The sequence below is a fragment of the Trachypithecus francoisi genome, unplaced genomic scaffold, assembly GCF_009764315.1.
Source record: "Trachypithecus francoisi isolate TF-2019V2 unplaced genomic scaffold, Tfra_2.0 Lachesis_group18, whole genome shotgun sequence".
NCBI lineage: Eukaryota > Metazoa > Chordata > Mammalia > Primates > Cercopithecidae > Trachypithecus > Trachypithecus francoisi.
In genome coordinates this window covers 14,075,271-14,093,247 of record NW_022681463.1, presented here as the reverse complement: position 1 = coordinate 14,093,247, position 17,977 = coordinate 14,075,271, and the positions used below count along the sequence as shown (strand labels likewise).

At 37.5% G+C, this 17,977-nt stretch overlaps 1 protein-coding gene across 2 annotated transcripts in view; it reads right to left on the bottom strand.

The window, feature by feature from the left end:
- The window catches only part of NALCN (sodium leak channel, non-selective), a 354,929-nt gene that overhangs the window by 131,128 nt on the left and 205,824 nt on the right, over positions 1–17,977 (bottom strand). For both annotated transcript variants that reach the window (XM_033177337.1, XM_033177338.1), the window contains exon 14: positions 4,199–4,336. In XM_033177337.1, coding sequence (XP_033033228.1) covers positions 4,199–4,336 — 138 coding nt within the window. The remainder of the gene's footprint in view (positions 1–4,198; positions 4,337–17,977) is intronic.

Below are 17,977 nucleotides of genomic sequence, written 5' to 3'. Positions count from 1 at the left end.
GGCAGTACCTAAGACCTAAGCATTCTACTTTTGGACATACATCCTAGGGAAATTCACATACGTGGGCACAATCCATACATGTATGCAGCATGATAAAAGCATAACCTTGGAAAACGGCCTAAATATCCATCAGAAAGAGAACTGATAAACAAATATGGCATATTCAGAGTCCGTGAAGTACTATATGGCGCTCCATAATGAGGACCCAATTAGCTTCATGTGTAGTAAGATAAAAAGATCTCAGAAAAAAATATCTGGTGAAAAACTCAACTGCAGAATGTATGTTGAATTTGATACCATTTATTCTAAAAATTGCTGCTACAAATAATTGCTAAGGAGGGAAACACATGGCCATCTATAACTTGGCCCCAGCATGGGCTTCCAGGGAGAGAAATACGTCTTACCAGGCCGCTCCCCCAGGGATGGCCATCACTTGACTGGAACAGTGCTTTGCAAACTAAGACAACTTAATATTAATCTTCACAATTTTGGGTATAAAATGTTTTTAGATGTTAAGCTCAAGTTTAAAATACTATAGGTATACATATATATACACACACACATACATATATACACATATTCTATGTATATATTATATGTATATATGTATGTGTGTGTGTATATATGTGTGTGTGTGTGTGTGTGTGTGTGTGTATATATATATATATATTTTTTGAGACGGAGTTTCACTCTTGTTGCCCAGGTTGGGGCGCAATAGCATGATCTCAGCTCACTGCAACCCCCACCTCCCAGGTTCAAGTGATTCTCCTGCCTCAGTCTCCTGAGTAGCTGGGATTACAGGTGCCCACCACCATACCTGGCTAATGTTTTGTATTTTTAATAGAGATAGGGTTTCACCATGTTGGCCAGGCTGATCTTTAACTCCTGACCTCAGGCGATCCACCTACCTCAGCCTCCCAAAGTGCTGGGATTACAGAAGTGAGCCACTGTGCTGGCCCTAAATACTGTATTTTTAATGGATGCGTATATGTGCGGGAAACCTATGCATTCCACTGATTTTAAGATGCACATTTTCTTTCACCTTTTAAAAACTCTGAAGTAGCGATGCACCTTATCCTCTATGTGTATAGTTTGTTTTTCTCTTTAGTGTTACACAAACTGAGTCTTCTTATGAATGCCAGAATGTTACATTTAGTGAAATATGTTTCAAAAATTGGAAAATGAATTAACATTAAAATTATCATAGTCGGCCGGGCGCGGTGGCTCAAGCCTGTAATCCCAGCACTTTGGGAGGCCGAGACGGGCGGATCACGAGGTCAGGAGATCGAGACCATCCTGGCTAATATGGTGAAACCCCGTGTCTACTAAAAAATACAAAAAGCTAGCCGGGCGAGGTGGCGGGCGCCTGTAGTCCCAGCTACTCGGGAGGCTGAGGCAGGAGAATGGCGTAAACCCAGGAGGCGGAGCTTGCAGTGAGCTGAGATCCCGCCACTGCACTCCAGCCCAGGCGACAGAGCGAGACTCCGTCTCAAAAAAAAAAAAAAAAAAAATTATCATAGTCATTGCCTGGGAGAAGAGGTATAGGGAAGGAGAGAAAGAAGGAAGAGTGGAAATTAATTCGGGAAGCAGCATTAATGATACCCTAATAAATGGTACTTTACTTGTATAAATTAAAAATATCTGAACATAATATAAATTTAACATTTATTAATATATGGCTTTACATGCACAAACCGTGTTATCTACACTTAAAAGGGTTCAGTTTTGGAGCTCTAAAACATCCTCAGAAATACAGGGTTAACTCGCAGATACCTGACAACCTTAGTAACTGGGTGTACTGTGAAGGATTATCCTCACTTTCCGATACCAACAGCAGAGAGGTCAGGAAAGTTATCTGATTCTTCAGAAATCAGATATTGAGTGACCAGCAGAGCTAGAACCTGAATCTGGATTTTTGGACTCCAATTTCGTAGTCTTGTACACCACATGTACCAAACTGTTCTTGTTACCATGTAGACGTCTGAATCCTCAATTGCCTTACAGACTTTTAAAAAAGTGTGAATAAAAGAACAAATTATTTCAATTTTCAGTTTTAACTTACAACTGTTTTTTGAAAATTGCAATTAAAAAAAGTTAGAACAGATGTTTTGGGTAGACACTTAAATCGGTAAACGGAAAGAGTGGAATTAGAGATTGGTTTTCATCTTGCGCTCTGTGGATTCCTAAAGCCTCAGGTGAACCCCAGGAGTCCTTGGATGAACTTTAAGTGTTTTATAACCAATGCCATATTTTAGCCCATAAAGAAGATTTAAATTACCCGAGAAGGCTATATACCAGTTTTAATATTTTATTTTATCATATCAGTTACCCCAGTAGAATTTTCACTTGAAAAAATATTACTTTACTAAATAATTTAATAGGCTAGATTTTTTTCTTTCAGCTTTCATATTTTGCGCCTCTGATGTAAGAATCAAACGTATATTTGAGTGTGAAACATTTTCAGTGAGGAATGTAAATGATTATGTTGCTTTATTAGGAAAACAATTAGGTTGATTACTATAAAATAATTAGATTGATATTCCCTGACATAGATGATTTCAATCAAATCTATCCTGCATTTAAGCCACAATCAACGGTCTGAGCAATTCCATAGTTTTAGAGTAACTTAAACACATAGTGCTTACTAAACTTAGTTGAACGCGTGAATGATGAGTAAATGAATGGATGAATGAATAAATGGCACAGGCTTAAAAGTCCTGGAAGGGAAGACGCAAAGACATCAGGGGCTAAGTGTTGTGCAGACACCAGCACAGCCAGATTTGGCTCTGCAAGCCAGGCTTCCATTCCTACTGCACAATGTTCCTGTCTTTTGCGAATGTTTAAAAAGTCAGCTCCATGTACAGAAAGGCCAGAACTATGTCTGTGCAGTTCTACTGTCTGAGTCCATGACTTCACACCATGTAACAATGCATTCTCATAAACTTTTCGGTGGACATGTCTTAGTTTGGAAAGCCTCTGTCTGTCTACAGCAAACACAACTTCTAAGCTATATCTAGTTTATCAAGGACTTATTTCATTCATGGATATTTACAAATAAAACTGACCTTAGAGATTATATGTACTTTGTTTTACGTGAGTGATTCTTTGGCAGCAGTTTGACTTGACAATGACATTTTTCAGACAACTTTAAACTTCATTATCCAGGGAAGCAGTAATAAGTAGCTGCAAGACTAAGGGCCAGATCTAGATCAGACAGGCCTGGGAACACTCTGGTCATATTTACATTCCATGTGACATTGGATAAATCACTAAACTCTTCCGAGCCTCAGTTTTATCATCTGTTAACTGGGAATACTATCTAATTGGGTGTTCCAAAGATTAGCAATAATACGGTAAGATATTTTGTAACTGTAAGACATATTGCCAAAAACGATAGTAGTAGTTGTTTTTATTTCTTGTGTTCCTGATAAAGGGAAGCATTTGAGTCCTCAACTTGGAACTTCTAATGTAATATTATAACTTAGGTTTGCTTCTTAAATATGAACAAATTTATTACATAGAGATGTGCATTTGGTATTATATTCCTTCGTAAGTCATAGGCTGCATTTTGTAACATTTTTTCTTTGTTTTTAATGGAAGTACATTGAAGAGAAAAATCTGCTTGTGTGACAGAAGTCGGTTCTTACTGGACTTTGGTATTCCATTTTCTTGTGCTTTTACAATATTTGCAGCGATGTGTTTTATTTTTTTCCATGTCAGTCGCACATAGCACAAAAACATTGTGCTGATTTCTAATTAACTGACTGCACCCTGAGGTCTACAGCTTCTGTCTTCAGTTTAATTACAGCTGTGAAGAGGATGCAGTGAAATTGAAGACAGTGTCTCTACATGAGAAAAAATAATAATAATGGAATTCCGGTTTGATCCTGAGATCATCTAGGTGTGAATGCTTGGGGATACTTAAATTGGTATGTAAATGTGAGATTTTCATTTTGTTCTGTCTTGTTTTCCCTCTTGCAAACACTGGTACCTGATGGAGAAAATTTCTAACTTAACAAATCAAGCAGTTCTTTGATGTGTAGAAACTTAGAATGGAAGGAGGGATCTCATCCAACCAGACTAGTCTGCATTAGTCCTTTGGCTCCCATTTTGAAATTGACCCAATAGGCCAAATATCTGTTGATGCTCCTCCCATTATAAAATCCAAGATATAATTGAAAAGAAATGCTAAACTCACCAGAGTGGCAAAAAGGTGATAGAGAATGAAATAGATGGCAACTACAGGTGCCCACATATGTCCCACAGCATTTAGAGTTTGGTCCATTACGTCCACCCATCCTTCCTGGGTGAGGATCTGGAACATGGACATAAATGCCTAAGAGGAAAAGAACAAAGGTATTACACACTAGCTTTAGGCTTGCATACAACTTCAAATTAGTATGTGATGTTTGAAGACTTTGATCTCAATATTATTGATTTTTATCTGATTGATCAGGGCAAGAACAGTCTTGATTGAACACATAGGAAACATATGAGACTACAGATCTTAAAAATGTTATATTTAACTATTTGATGTGGAATAAGAAAATAATTACCCCGAATTAAAATTAGTTTTGTTGGCAGTAAATACTGTTGAGCAAAATAGAAACAAATTCAAGATCTTTGATTTTTGCTGTTAATTTTTTCCTTTCAGCAAGCTATCTAACATTTTCAACAGATTACTTTTTTTTGTTCCTGCTGCTAAGAGAAACTTATTTTTATAGTGAATTACATTTGTCTAAAGCATATAAAAGAGCAATAACCTTAATTTTATTTTTATAGTACCCATCTATCATATTATTTTAGCTATCATATTAAAAACGTGACTCTTTAAAAAATAAATATTTCTAAGTGATATTGCCACACTGAACAGCTTAAAGAGAAACACATTTTTCATGATTTTAAAAAAGTTTCAAGGCACAGGGGCAAGATCACAGAAGAAATCAAGACCAAAAAAACAAAACAAAACAAAAAAGAAATAAAAAATAGAGCATTCCAACAAAAGCCAGCCAAGCTAAAAGTCTCATAGTCTTTCTGCCAAGATCTTTGACTAGTTTCATTCTTACATATTTTTCTAATTAAATATATGTGTATCCATGAATCTCCAACTCATGTATCCTATACACGTTTGATATCTAGAACAAGTTGCCCATTGGAGTCTAGTGACTCTTTAAAAACATCTTTATAGGCTTAAGTACAATAAAGACATACATTGAATTCTCGGATATTGGGATTCCAATAAATAAAGTCCAGGATAATGCAAAGATGGACTGAGACCAAGACAGAAACCCAGTTACACTAGACTAGAGGACCTAAAGATAGACCTAATCTGGTAAAGATGATCTTATCTGATTCCTTTTTTTTTCTTTTTTTTGAAGATAAGGAAAATGATGCTCACAGATGCCAAGTGATTATCCCAAAGTCACTCTATTAGTTTCTGGCACGAATAGAAGTAGCACTAGGCATTAGGACTCCAAAGTGAGTACTTTTCCAAAAAGTGCATCCTGCATTCAGTGAAGTCTACCCAGGATCTACGCAGGCATAATTACATAGTAATCTGAGTATAATTTTCACACTTGATCTTAGCCAAAAGGCTGAGAAGCAACCTAAGTGCAATTTCCTTCAGTAAGGGTAATCAACTTTCTTAGAAGTACACTGTTCAACGCCCAGAACACAGTGGACCTATTTGAAAAAGGAGCAATTAATTGTTAAATGAACCACGAACTAGAAGATAAGTTCTTCCACTTACCCTTTGTCTGTGTGCAAAGTAATTATCTTTACCTTGAGTTGATTTTTCTATAATCGCATTGTCTTACAAAGTGTTTTGTTCATGAAAATATGAAGTATGTTGTTATTGATTCTTGACCCCAGCACCACCAAGGGCAATATACTATTTTTCTTGCCATGGTACCCAAGAGACGGCCACTCTCTGCAAAAAGTATTCCTTCTAAAATTGCTTTTGAGAATTTTTCAACACATCACTATCCTTATTTCAGAAGTTATCACTGAGGGCAATTATTTGTTTCCTGTATTTTTTTCTCTTGAATATTTATTGTATCCAAAGGTGAGGAACACAAATTCCAAAGATGATTTCCATAAAAATATGAGATTGCTGTATTTTTTTAAATGAAGGTGTCAGTGTGAAAACATGTACATATCCTAAAGATTCAACAGCAATAGGTGAAGAGTCAAAATGCCTGCCAGTATAAAAGAAATTTCACTGGACATGGCTTTCTTTCCCCAAAAGCAGCAGAACAGCTCATGATGAAGCCCAACAGATTTATTTTGGAATCTGGAGACTAAAAATGTAGGTGCACCTTTCAGCTGTCTTGGGCATGAACCAGCTGATGTTTTTTTCATCTGCTGCATTACATTTGATCTACACAGCTATTATGTGGTCAGTAGATGCTCGGGAACGTGGAGCTATGGGATTGTAATCTGTTGTCGTGAGATAAGTGATGTGGGCAAGAACGCTGGGGTTATCCTCTTTTCATTTCAGAGTCTCAGGAGAAAAAAAATCTAATTTCCACACAGCTCAACCACCTGAAAGCTCATATTGTGAGATGCACTAAATTACATTTGCGAACAAAGCTTTTTGTGACAATGGGATCTGTGTGTTTCTAGCTGCTGAAATGAATAAACCAATGAAAGGTAGGGCCAACAAATACCTCTATTAGAGGCTGAAAATTAACTTGTGTCCTGCTTGAAGGGTGCCTTATCAGTTTTGTGGAGATTTTTATCCAGAAATTTAAATTCAAATGATAGCGTGCTTGAGATAGTGACTCAAGTGCACTTACTGACTTACATTGTCCGTAGGGCCTGTGCTCTTTATTTATTCAAATAAGGATTATTAGTGGCTCCTAAAGGTCTGATGCATTGGGGATCGAGCGGAGTAAGACATGGTTTTTTTCCCTTAAGAACTGTATAATCAAGAGGGGAAGAAAAAGATGAACAGGATCAATTCTCAAAAAGGAAGAATATTGGCCGCCTATACTCCCAGCACTTTGGGAGGCCAAGGTGGGCAGATCACTTGAGGTCAGGAGTTCCAGACCAGCTGGCCAACAAGGTGAAATCCCGTCTCCACTAAAAATACAAAAGTTAGTTAGGTTTGGTGATGGGCACCTGTAATCCCAGCTACTTGGGAGACTGAGGCAGAAGAATTGCTTGAACCTGGAAGGTGGAGGTTTCAGTGAGCTGAGATTGTGCCATTGCACTCCAGCCTGGGCAACAGAGCAAGACCCCATCTCAAAAGAAAAAAGAAAATAAAAAGAAAGGGAAGAATATTAACTATGGTGTGTAAGCAAAATACGGTAAAACTACTGAGGGGCAACAGAGAAGAGCCAATTTAGTCCTCTTGGGTGAATCAAGAAAAGTTTTGGGAAAATAAGAGCAACTGACCTCAGTAATGCAGAGAAGTAGAGTTTCAGTGGAAAGAAGGCAGAGAGGAAGGTGTTTCTCTGAACTACCTATTAGCATGTTTTTCCATTTTTCTGCCCTGGTTTTCTTTACTGGTTTTATTTTATTTACTGGTTTTCTTTTTATTTTCTTTACTGGTTTCCACCAACTCTTTACAGATTAAGAAAACCCATCTTTTATCTGCCATGTATGTTCAAATGCATTTTCCCCTATACATTTCTTATATTTTTGCAAAGATCAGTTTTACATTTCAGTGTGGTCTAATCTGTCATTCCTTGTGTTTTTATTTTGCTTAAAAAGACTTCTCTCACTGCATGATTAGACAGAAATTTACCCATGGTTTTATGCAGTAGTTTTACACTTTCCTTGTTTTATTATTTTAAACATGTTGAACCTGAAGTGGCTGTTTAAATCAGTTTAAGTCTGAAATTTATTTTGGTATAAGTAATGAGACAGGAATTTTTTGTTTTCACTTCTGATGGTGTTATGCCTATCCCTATTTAAGATTTCTTGATTTATCCACTTCAGATACAGACTTCTGCTATGATATGTGAAGATTTCATTCAGCCACAACACCTCTCCCCACTTCCCTTAACCACTCCTAAATTTGTATGTAAATCTCTATTTCTTTTTCCATCAAACTAGAAAGACTTGACCCCTTCCAGTGTGAGATGAAGTTATTACACTGCTGCCTGTCAGGTCACCTTTTCTCTCTGTTTTCATTTTCCATCTTGTGTCGTGTATACATTTACATCCTCAAGTTTGACTATGTGTGTGTGTGTATATATATATATATATATTTTTTTTTTTTTTTTGAGACGGAGTCTCACTCTGTTGCCCAGGCTGGAGTGCAGTGGCGCCACCTCACTGCAAGCTCCCCCTCCGGGGTTCACGCCATTCTCCTCCCTCAGCCTCCCGAGTAGCTGGGACTAGAGGCACCCGCCACCACACCCGGCTCATTTTTTGTATTTTTAGTAGAGATGGGGTTTCACCATGTTAGCCAGGATGGTCTCAATCTTCTGACCTCGTGATCTGCCTGCCTCAGCCTACCAAAGTGCTGGGATTACAGGTGTGAGCCACAGCACCTGGCCAGACAATATTTACAGTTGTTTTTTCTATTGTAATTGGGTCGTCTGTGCTTCTCAGCAAGTTGACAAGCAACATGTTGATAGTCAATGTTTCCTATGAAAACATTGCTCACTGTTGATCCAGGTAATGTTCTAAAATTACACTTCCCCCTCCAAGACTCTGATATACTGACATGTAAGGTATTAGACAGTAAATGGTCAAGGATAAATGGAACCTTTCTTACTTTCCATTAATTGTTCAGAATCTGGGCCAATTTAACTCATGCTATTTGAGCCATTGTTAATGCAATTTTTGGTTTGGTTTTGTTTTTGCTGAGATTTTCTGTTTCTCACATGTCCTATTGGGAAAATAAATATATTCTTTCTTTCTTCTACCTCAAGTAGCTTCCATATTCTCAGGCATTACACTTATCATGCAGAATAAACCCTTCTTACTATTCTACAGATGTTCTTCTTTAAACCATCAATTGCCCAGAAACCATTTGATTCTTACTATCATAGATAGTGTTCTGGAGGTCCTCTCACTGCCTGTTCTAATTGGAACTAATTTCTTTCTAGAGTGGTTCCACAGTTGCCATAATTTCCACTTTTAACAGTATTATCTAGATCTTTTCTTCTTTCTAATACAGTGGCAGAGAATTATTCCAAATATCTCATCCCACTCAGTGTCCTTTTTCAATTTATCAATAGGTTTTCTTCTCTGTGTTTTACTGTCTCAGTAATGAGGACAGGGGTACAGGGAGAGAAGTATTAGCTGAGGCTGTGTATGGACAATTATGCTTGAAATACCAGACTTCAGAAATTTCTTCAATTCAGGTAGATTCAGGCAATCTTTATTGCAGCCAGAACTAATCAGTCCTAAGTGTTCACTTCCCCAAACTCACTGGCCTCACTCCAGCCATCATTCCCACTCCACTGACTCCAGGTGAGGGAGAAGTCAATGTCCTCCTGTTGGTTTTGGTTCTCTGTATGGGTGAATAGGACAACTCCTGGGGCTTTCGACACCCCTCTTCATCCTGAGCCTCCTGTACTCTTGAACCTTCTGCTTTCATCTCTTCATATTTTCATTATGTTGCATTTTTGTAGCAGAATGGGAGATGATTCATTTTCAAAAGGTATGATATTTTGCCTTCACTCTCAAGCCGTCTCAGCTGAAAAAAATAAAAATGGTGAGCTCTAGGGGATTATTTTGCCTCTGGAATAAGTGGCTTCTACCCGTGAGTGGTTCTTATCACTTTCCAGGGCTCTGCATAGCTCCTTGGCCAGAAACTTCACAGATTGGAGGATTTCAGTATATGATTTAGTGCTTTTCCAACTTTTTTTCTCCTTAATTTCTTCTTCTAGAAGACAGTCTTAAGGGAGGAGCCTAGAGTGTTCTAGGCTTTCTCTCATTCTCTTCTCCTCCTCATTCGTCTTTCTCTTCTCCTCCTCATTCGTCTTTCTCTTCTTTTCTTTCCTCCTAGCTGCTTTTCAAAGAAAACGACATGAGCCGGGCGTGGTGGCTCAAGCCTGCAATCCCAGCACTTTGGGAGGCCGAGACGGGTGGATCACGAGGTCAGGAGATCGAGACCATCCTGGCCTACACGGTGAAACCCCGTCTCTATTAAAAAATACAAAAAACTAGCCGGGCGAGGTGGCGGGCGCCTGTAGTCCCAGCTACTCGGGAGGCTGAGGCAGGAGAATGGCATAAACCCGGGAGGCAGAGCTTGCAGCGAGCCGAGATCGCGCCATTGCACTTCAGCCTGGGTGACAGAGCGAGACTCCGTCTCAAAAAAAAAAAAAAAAAAAAAAAGGAAACAGCATGAAATTGTAGCTCTTCCTTACTGCGGTTATGCTGGTGTAATTTTCTCAGGTCATTTTATTCATTTCCTTAGGTTTTAGGGGCAGAGAAGTGGGTAATTTTGCCCTATTTTTCTATTTTACCTCTCAAGTCCAAACCTATACACATAAGTAGGGGTAAACAACTGTGTTTATAAGTGCTATTTTGTTTGCTACTAGTAACATCATCACATATTAAACATCACTATACAGGTCAATCACTGTTAATACTGCAGATGCCTCCCTGCTGATAACTGCACCAGGGATGAATAGTTTACTTAAGAATGGTCCAGTTTGCTATGACGTGATCAGGACCAAGCAACCCTACCCTGCCAGGGAAGAATTAAGTAAATCAAAAGCATCTCCAGTGAATTTCAATGGAAAGCTATGAAGAAAAATCAGATTGCCAACAGTAGACTCTGAAAGTGAACAAATGAATGGAGATCAGCCACGCAGTTGAGTGGGGCAACAAAAGGGAAATTACAAAGTCAAAGTTGCCAGCACATTGATGTTCCCAGGAATCAGTCTCTGCACGAACAGAATTTAAGTGGAAAAGAAAACGTATTGAATAAACAGACTGCAATGATCTTCATCTAATGGAGAAGAAAGATTTTGAAAACCGTAAGCTGAGTTCAGTTCTTCTTTCTAATTAGACTGTATCATCTTCCTTGGATATATGAGAACAGGGTGAGAACCAGAGAGTAGAGGGTGAAAGCACAACAGGAGACTGTGAGGAAGAGAAATGTCACAGGGATGCTCCAGGTGAAAACACAGAGAAAAGCGGTACACTACAGAGCCACAAAATCCAATGCCAGCCCTTTGCATGCTCCTTTGCTGGTTTCTCCTCAATTTCCTAACATCTAAATGTTGCAGAGCTTCAGGGCTTGACCTCAGATCTTTTCTTATATCTCAGTACTCCCTACCTGCTTGATCTCATCCATTATAATGCCTTTAAATCCCATGTATGTACTGATGACTTCTGCAGTTGTATTTCCAGTCCCACCTTCAGAATCAACTCCACATTTTCACTTGGACAGATGTTAGATAACAGGAATCTCAAGTATGTGATGTCTCATATTAAACTCCTCATGCCCCACTTTCAAACCTGTTCTTTCTGCACTCCTTCCTAGCCAAGAAAATGGCAAATCCATTCTTCAAGTTACTCAGGCCAATGACCCTGAAGACATCTTTGGTTCATCTCATTTCCTCACATCCTACATCCAATCTTTCAGGAAATCCTGCTAAATTCAACCTTAGTCCTTGCTTCCAGTTCTGCATTTGTCCCCGATCTTCCTTGATATTACTACTAAAACAGAAAACAGTTTTCCCCTAAGTGCCCTCACATTTTGGTGCTGTAATTTCTGGTTATAAGTTGAGATTAAGAGCATTGGATAAAAATAAGACCACCAAAGAGGGAAGAAAGGAGGATAAGCAAAAGCCTCTATAGCTTCTCTTTTGTTCCTAGCACCCCTTAAACATCAACATAGGTGGGCTAGGCCACATTGCCTCCACCAGGCTTCCCACAGAGCCACTGAGTACCCATGCCACAGGGTCATGGCAGAGCCAGATCGTCAATAGCAGAAGATCCTTTTCTCTCTCAAGCCTTAAGGACTCATTTCTGACCCTAAATATCTCTAATAGACTTCCTTAGAGTTAGGTGAAGGCAAAGCAAGGGTATTTTCCTAGGCTGAAATAAACAGGCTGAAAGATCTTGCAAAGGAGTTTTAAGCCCTTAAAAATATCAGGGATGACCTTTGAAATTTGATGACTCAATGCATATTTTGGTATTTTAGTATGTGTGGATATCAGTTTAAGTTAAAACATAGTCAGATATTCAGAAAAAGTAGAATGGTTAAACATTTTGGGTTTTGGTCAAAATAGAGTAAGCAGAATACATAGTACTACCCCTTTGCTGTATCTATATGCCTATACAGATAGACCTATATGCTATATCCCAAGCACATAGATATGATTTTGTGTGCATATAAATGCTTGAAAGTGTATACAATAAACCTGTAGCTCTCAGGACTGGAATGGAAAGGACTAGGGAACTAGGGAAGGGGTCTATCCTTTTTTTTTTTTAACTTTTAAAAGAAATAGGTTTTTGGCCGGGCGTGGTGGCTCAAGCCTGTAATCCCAGCACTTTGGGAGGCCGAGACGGGCGGATCACGAGGTCAGGAGATCGAGACCATCCTGGCTAACACGGTGAAACCCCGTCTCTACTAAAAAATACAAAAAACTAGCCGGGCGACGTGGCGGGTGCCTGTAGTCCCAGCTACTCGGGAGGCTGAGGCAGGAGAATGGCGTAAACCCCAGAGGCGGAGCTTGCAGTGAGCTGAGATCCGGCAACTGCACTCCAGCCTGGGTGGCAGAGCGAGACTCCGTCTCAAAAAAAAAAAAAAAAGAAATAGGTTTTCGAGATACAATTTGCATACCATAAAGTTAACCTTTTAAAGTGTACAATTAAGTGGGTTTTAGTTTATTCACAGGGTTGCGCAACCATTACCACTATCTAATTTAAGAACATTCTTTTTATCCCAAAAAGAAGCTACACACTTGTTAGCAGTCATTTCCCATTCCTCCCTTTGGAAATCAATCATCTACTTTCTGTCTCTATGGCTTTTTGTATTCTGGATGTTTTCTATAAATGGAATCAGGCAATATGTGGCCAGGGTTCATCCATGTTGTAGTATGCATTGGAATTTCATTCCCTTTTGTTGCCAAATAATATTTTATTAATGGATATACCACATATTATCTATTTATCAGTTGATATTTGGGTTGTTTCTACCTTTTGGTTATTAAGAATAATGCTGTTATGAACATTTGTATACAAGTTTTTGTGTAAACATATGTTTTGATAAATTACTTTTGGTTTGATACTTTTTTAAATGTTTGTACTAAAATCATGTAAAATGTACATTTTTTCATTGAAAAATATATACACTAAAAATGTTAAAATGTGGTGGTGAATACAACTCGTACCATCCACATATAACTTTGATTTTACAACATAATTTGTATCTACTCTTTAAACCTTTAACTGGTTTCAAGAACTCTTTCTCTACAAAAAAAGTTGCTTTCAAAATAAAATCCACTTAACAATTTATATAGTAGCTCAACCTTTTTAGTGAGAGAGTCCCTGTTATGTCTTCCTATAAGGCAGCCCTTAAATAGAAGACTTGCCTCGATGGTACTCACTGAGTGTAAAAGCGACATCTCTTCTGCTTTTAATTGCCTTAATGATTCACCTACTCAGTCTCCTTGTTTCTTTTTTTCCCCAAACAGCAATAACTAGAATAGTTTTATCTTCAGAAAAACCCACTGACTTCATAATCTGTTAATATTTTGTTTTATTATTCCTTTGATTTAAAACTTATTCATCTATTCAAAGCTTCAGCAATTTTTAGGATAATATTAATATACAGTAAATGTTGGACATATCTAATGTTGGGGTTACATTTCTAAAAAGTATATTGGTGGGCAAAGTCATAATTGACAGGATGAAGATCTTATGGAGAATTAGAGGTTAACGAAAACCAATGAAAACGACATGAAATGTGTTTAAAATCCCACGGTAAATAAAAGCTCCAAGAGCCACAACTTACTGTGGCTAAACTAAATTGTACCTAAATACAAATACTGTGGATTTGGAATTTGCAGTAAAATATAGTACTGTTTGTTAAAGCCATTGACCACAGCTATTTCTTTATTTCAAATCCCTCCAATTCAGTCACACTCTTCCCAGTTCTTCAAATTCCATCTCTCTTTTTTTTTTGTTTTTTTGTTTTTGTTTTTGTTTTGTGTGTGTGTGTGTGTGTGTGTGTGTGTGAAACCCTCAGGAAAAATATCAATTCCTAGGTGAATCCGATGCTCCATGGCTGCACCGAGCCATCCAGCTGCCCTGTGGAGAGCGCTATATCCCAGGGAAATGGGTTCCCTACTCACACAGCCTCCAAAGGGACTTCGACATTGCCAGCAAAGCTTCTGCTCCCATTGGTACATGTGCCTATCAGTCAGGAGCTTTTCAAAGCTTCTCCCCCTGGTGTAACTTCAGCCACCTCCATCACTGCTCTCTCTAAAGAGATCACCTTTCTAGAAGGAATGGCTGAGGGACCGCGTTTAAGATAGAGATTGAATCGCTGAGTATGCAGACCAGGATGCTCTGTAAGCCGCCAGATCAGTGAGGCCAAGAACCAAATACCCAGCCTCTGCTTTCATAGGGTCTGAGTCTAAGTCACTGACTGACTTAATGGCTTTGGGTAAAACATGCAGCCGTCCTGAGACCAGTCTTCCTCAAATACGCAATCCCAATGTCACCCGAAGATTGTTTTGAAAATCAAAATAACATATATGTGAATACTTTAAAAATAATAAAGCATTATATAAAGAATAGTTTAAATAATAATTTTGAAATCTGCCTTAAAAATATTGTCCCAAGGAAAAGCAACTTCTCTCCCACTGGTTGAATTCCAGAATTCCTATGTATTCTTTTTTTCTTTTTTCTTTCTTTTTTTTTTTGAGACAGAGTTTCACTCTTGTCACCCAGGCTGGAGTGCAATGGCATGATCTCAGCTCACTGCAACCTCCACCTTCCAGGTTCAAATGATTCTCCTGCCTCAGTCTCCTGAGTAGCTGGGATTATAGGTGCCTACCACCACACCTGGATGATTTTTGTATTTTTTAGTAGAGACGGGGTTTTGCCATGTTGGTCAGGCTGGTCTTGAACTCCTGACCTCAGGGAATCCACCCGCCTCAGCTTCCCAAAGTGCTGGGATTACAGGCATGAGCCACTGTGCCTGGCCCAGAATTCCTATGTATTCTTTATGACTTAAAATGTTTTGTCATATATGGTGTGATTCCATTTTTATAAAGTTCAAAAATCATACAAGATAAACTATTTTTTTAAGAAATTTCTTTTAGATACATAATTTTGAAAGTTTGACAGTGTTTTCAAAGACATTATTTCCTTTCATCTTTGAAGTACACAATACATATCTTCCAGCTATAAAGGTCTACTATTCTATGATCTATTGATAATGGCAGCCAATTGGAAATTTTTTTTTTTAATAATATACTTTCCAGTCTATTTTTCCAAGCCAGATCTTACCTATAAAAGTTAAACAAAGAGGTTACAGTGACTTGTTACTAATAGGTGCTATGAATTGCCTTTTGATGCTGTCAACTCATCAGGGTCTTCTATGGAATCAACAGTAAAAATTGCAGAGTTGGCAAATTTACTGAAGATAAGGAGGCAAGTGAATTAAGTGCTTTGCTCTATGACTTAAGTCATCACATGAGGGGATGTTAAAACACAATGGAACACTAACTGAATTTTGGTGTAGGGTCTTGCTCTGGGGAGTTTAATTATGAGTGACTTTTAAATGATTAAGTTTTTGTACCTGTTTTTATATATATCTCTCTATGTATGAACTCTTTTGAAGTTAGAGATCTGTTGAAGTCAATTACCTTTCTGTTAATAGAACTGAGGCATTTTAAATATCAATATATCTGTAAAATAATTCCTTATTCCTTGTGATTTCGGAGGAAACAAAGTTGAAACTGGTGGTTTCAATTAATTCTGTGACTGCCTTTTATGTTGGCAAGAAAGACCAAGTAGTTCTTTTTTCAAAATGAACCCACATTATTTATTTTGCTTTTACAATTCCCAAAATATGCTTGTTGCCAAGCATTCCACTTAAATGAATAGAGAGAGAGGAGAAAAAAACTGTTTATTGTTCAAATTTTAGATGACTAAGGAAAAGTCTCACTGAATCTAGACTAATGTAATTGGCCTTAAATGTCAAAATGAGCTTGAACATAATTAGAAGCAAAGCAGACGTCAGAACATTATGCCCATTCCAGCAGCAAATTACTTAAGTAGAATCTACACTTAAATATAATTTCAAGAGTAAAAGAAAAAAAATAACAGAAGCACATTGGCAAAAACCAGTGAATCTTTTTGCTAGTTATGAAAATATACGTAGGTATGTCCAATTGTCTCTTTCCTTGGCTATGCTTGGGTTAACTTTTATGTATTATACCATAAATGACAACTGGACAAGATCATGAATTTGTACGAGGATTTCATTGCAGCTAAGATGAAATGATATGAGAACAGGCACTGAACCAGGACTAGCATTTGTATGGCGCTTTGCAGTTCCACAGTAGTTGCCCATTATTTAATATAATCTTAGCAATGACCCGTGAAGTGATTACTGTAGGTATAATGGCCCCTACTGCAGATGGAGAGCTGAAGTACACAGGGTTTAAATCATGAACTCCAGTTTACAGGTAGCAAATAGTGTTGCTTAGTATCCAGTCTGAGATCTCTTGACTTTGATTTCCTGCTGTCCTTTGGGTGTTGCAGGTAACAGACATTAAACATCTAATAATTACTGATCCCTTTCCATTATTAAAATGAATAACACAAACAATATACATGCATATTCTCAGCAATATCTAAAAATTTTAATCCTCTTTTTTCTAGCATAGTCCTGGGTACCTATCTTGCACTCCATATAATGCTTGGCTGATTAATGAAAAATAGATATCCTCAGTATTTTTCACTCTTTGCTAAAATAAGCTCTACTGATTACCATTTTTTACATATGAACACATAACCTTTTTATTTTTATGAAAATATAAAATTACAAAATATATTTTAATAAAAATATTTCAGTAATTTGAGACTTAAAGTTCCTGCATTAGAAATATTTATTTTAAGGAAAAATATCAAGATCAACTGAATGAACTTATATTTTACTCCTGACAATCTTTCTTGCAGAGCATGGTATTTTTAGTTGAAAGGTATACTTCCCACTGGTTATGTTAAAATAATTTTGAACTGCAACGGTCTAGCTGACAACAAACAGCTGTGAAAATGAGACCTGGAGATTTATGCAAATGGGGGACTTTTGAATTAATGCTCTTCATGGAACAGACTGTCAAGTTTCTTGGAGTACTTATGACCTATTTCTTAATAAGACATTTTGCTAATGTCAGCCACATTAAATTTTTGTAATGTAAGTTATGCATTTCACTGGCAAATATGTGCTACAAAATTGTACGTGAAATTGATATTTTCATTTCATTGCCATGATAATTTATTAATATACACAAAACAGTGCTCCAAAAAACATGGATGTATGCCCCATTGTTAAATGGAGGATTAATTAAAAATATTTCCGTAACTATAACAGCACAGAATCTACATAGGAAATTTCACTATGTTCTCTTATTCATTTGTTTATGCTCAGGAATAAGATTTTTCTATTTAGCTTTAAATAGAAAGCAGCTTTGGTCAGAGAAATGCTTATGTTTTGCATATTAAAATAAACAACACTTCAGACATGGAGTTTGCCTGGCTATTATTCCTCTCTTTACAAATGTGGAAATGTGACTATTATTTTCTCTGCTCATTTCCTCATGCCCAGTACTTAATTTTTAGAAGTCTTAAATCTGAGATTTTGTAAAATCTCACCCAATTCCTGCTGTTCTTCCTCCCTGTATCTTTCTCTTATCATGTGAAAAAGTAACCTGTGTAATCAACTTTGATTTCTCATATGTCTGCGCTAAGTTCACAAATAAAGAGCTTTAGCAAAAATGATGTGGTCTTTTGCAGATATAAATTTCAAAGCCACACTTCTAACAGT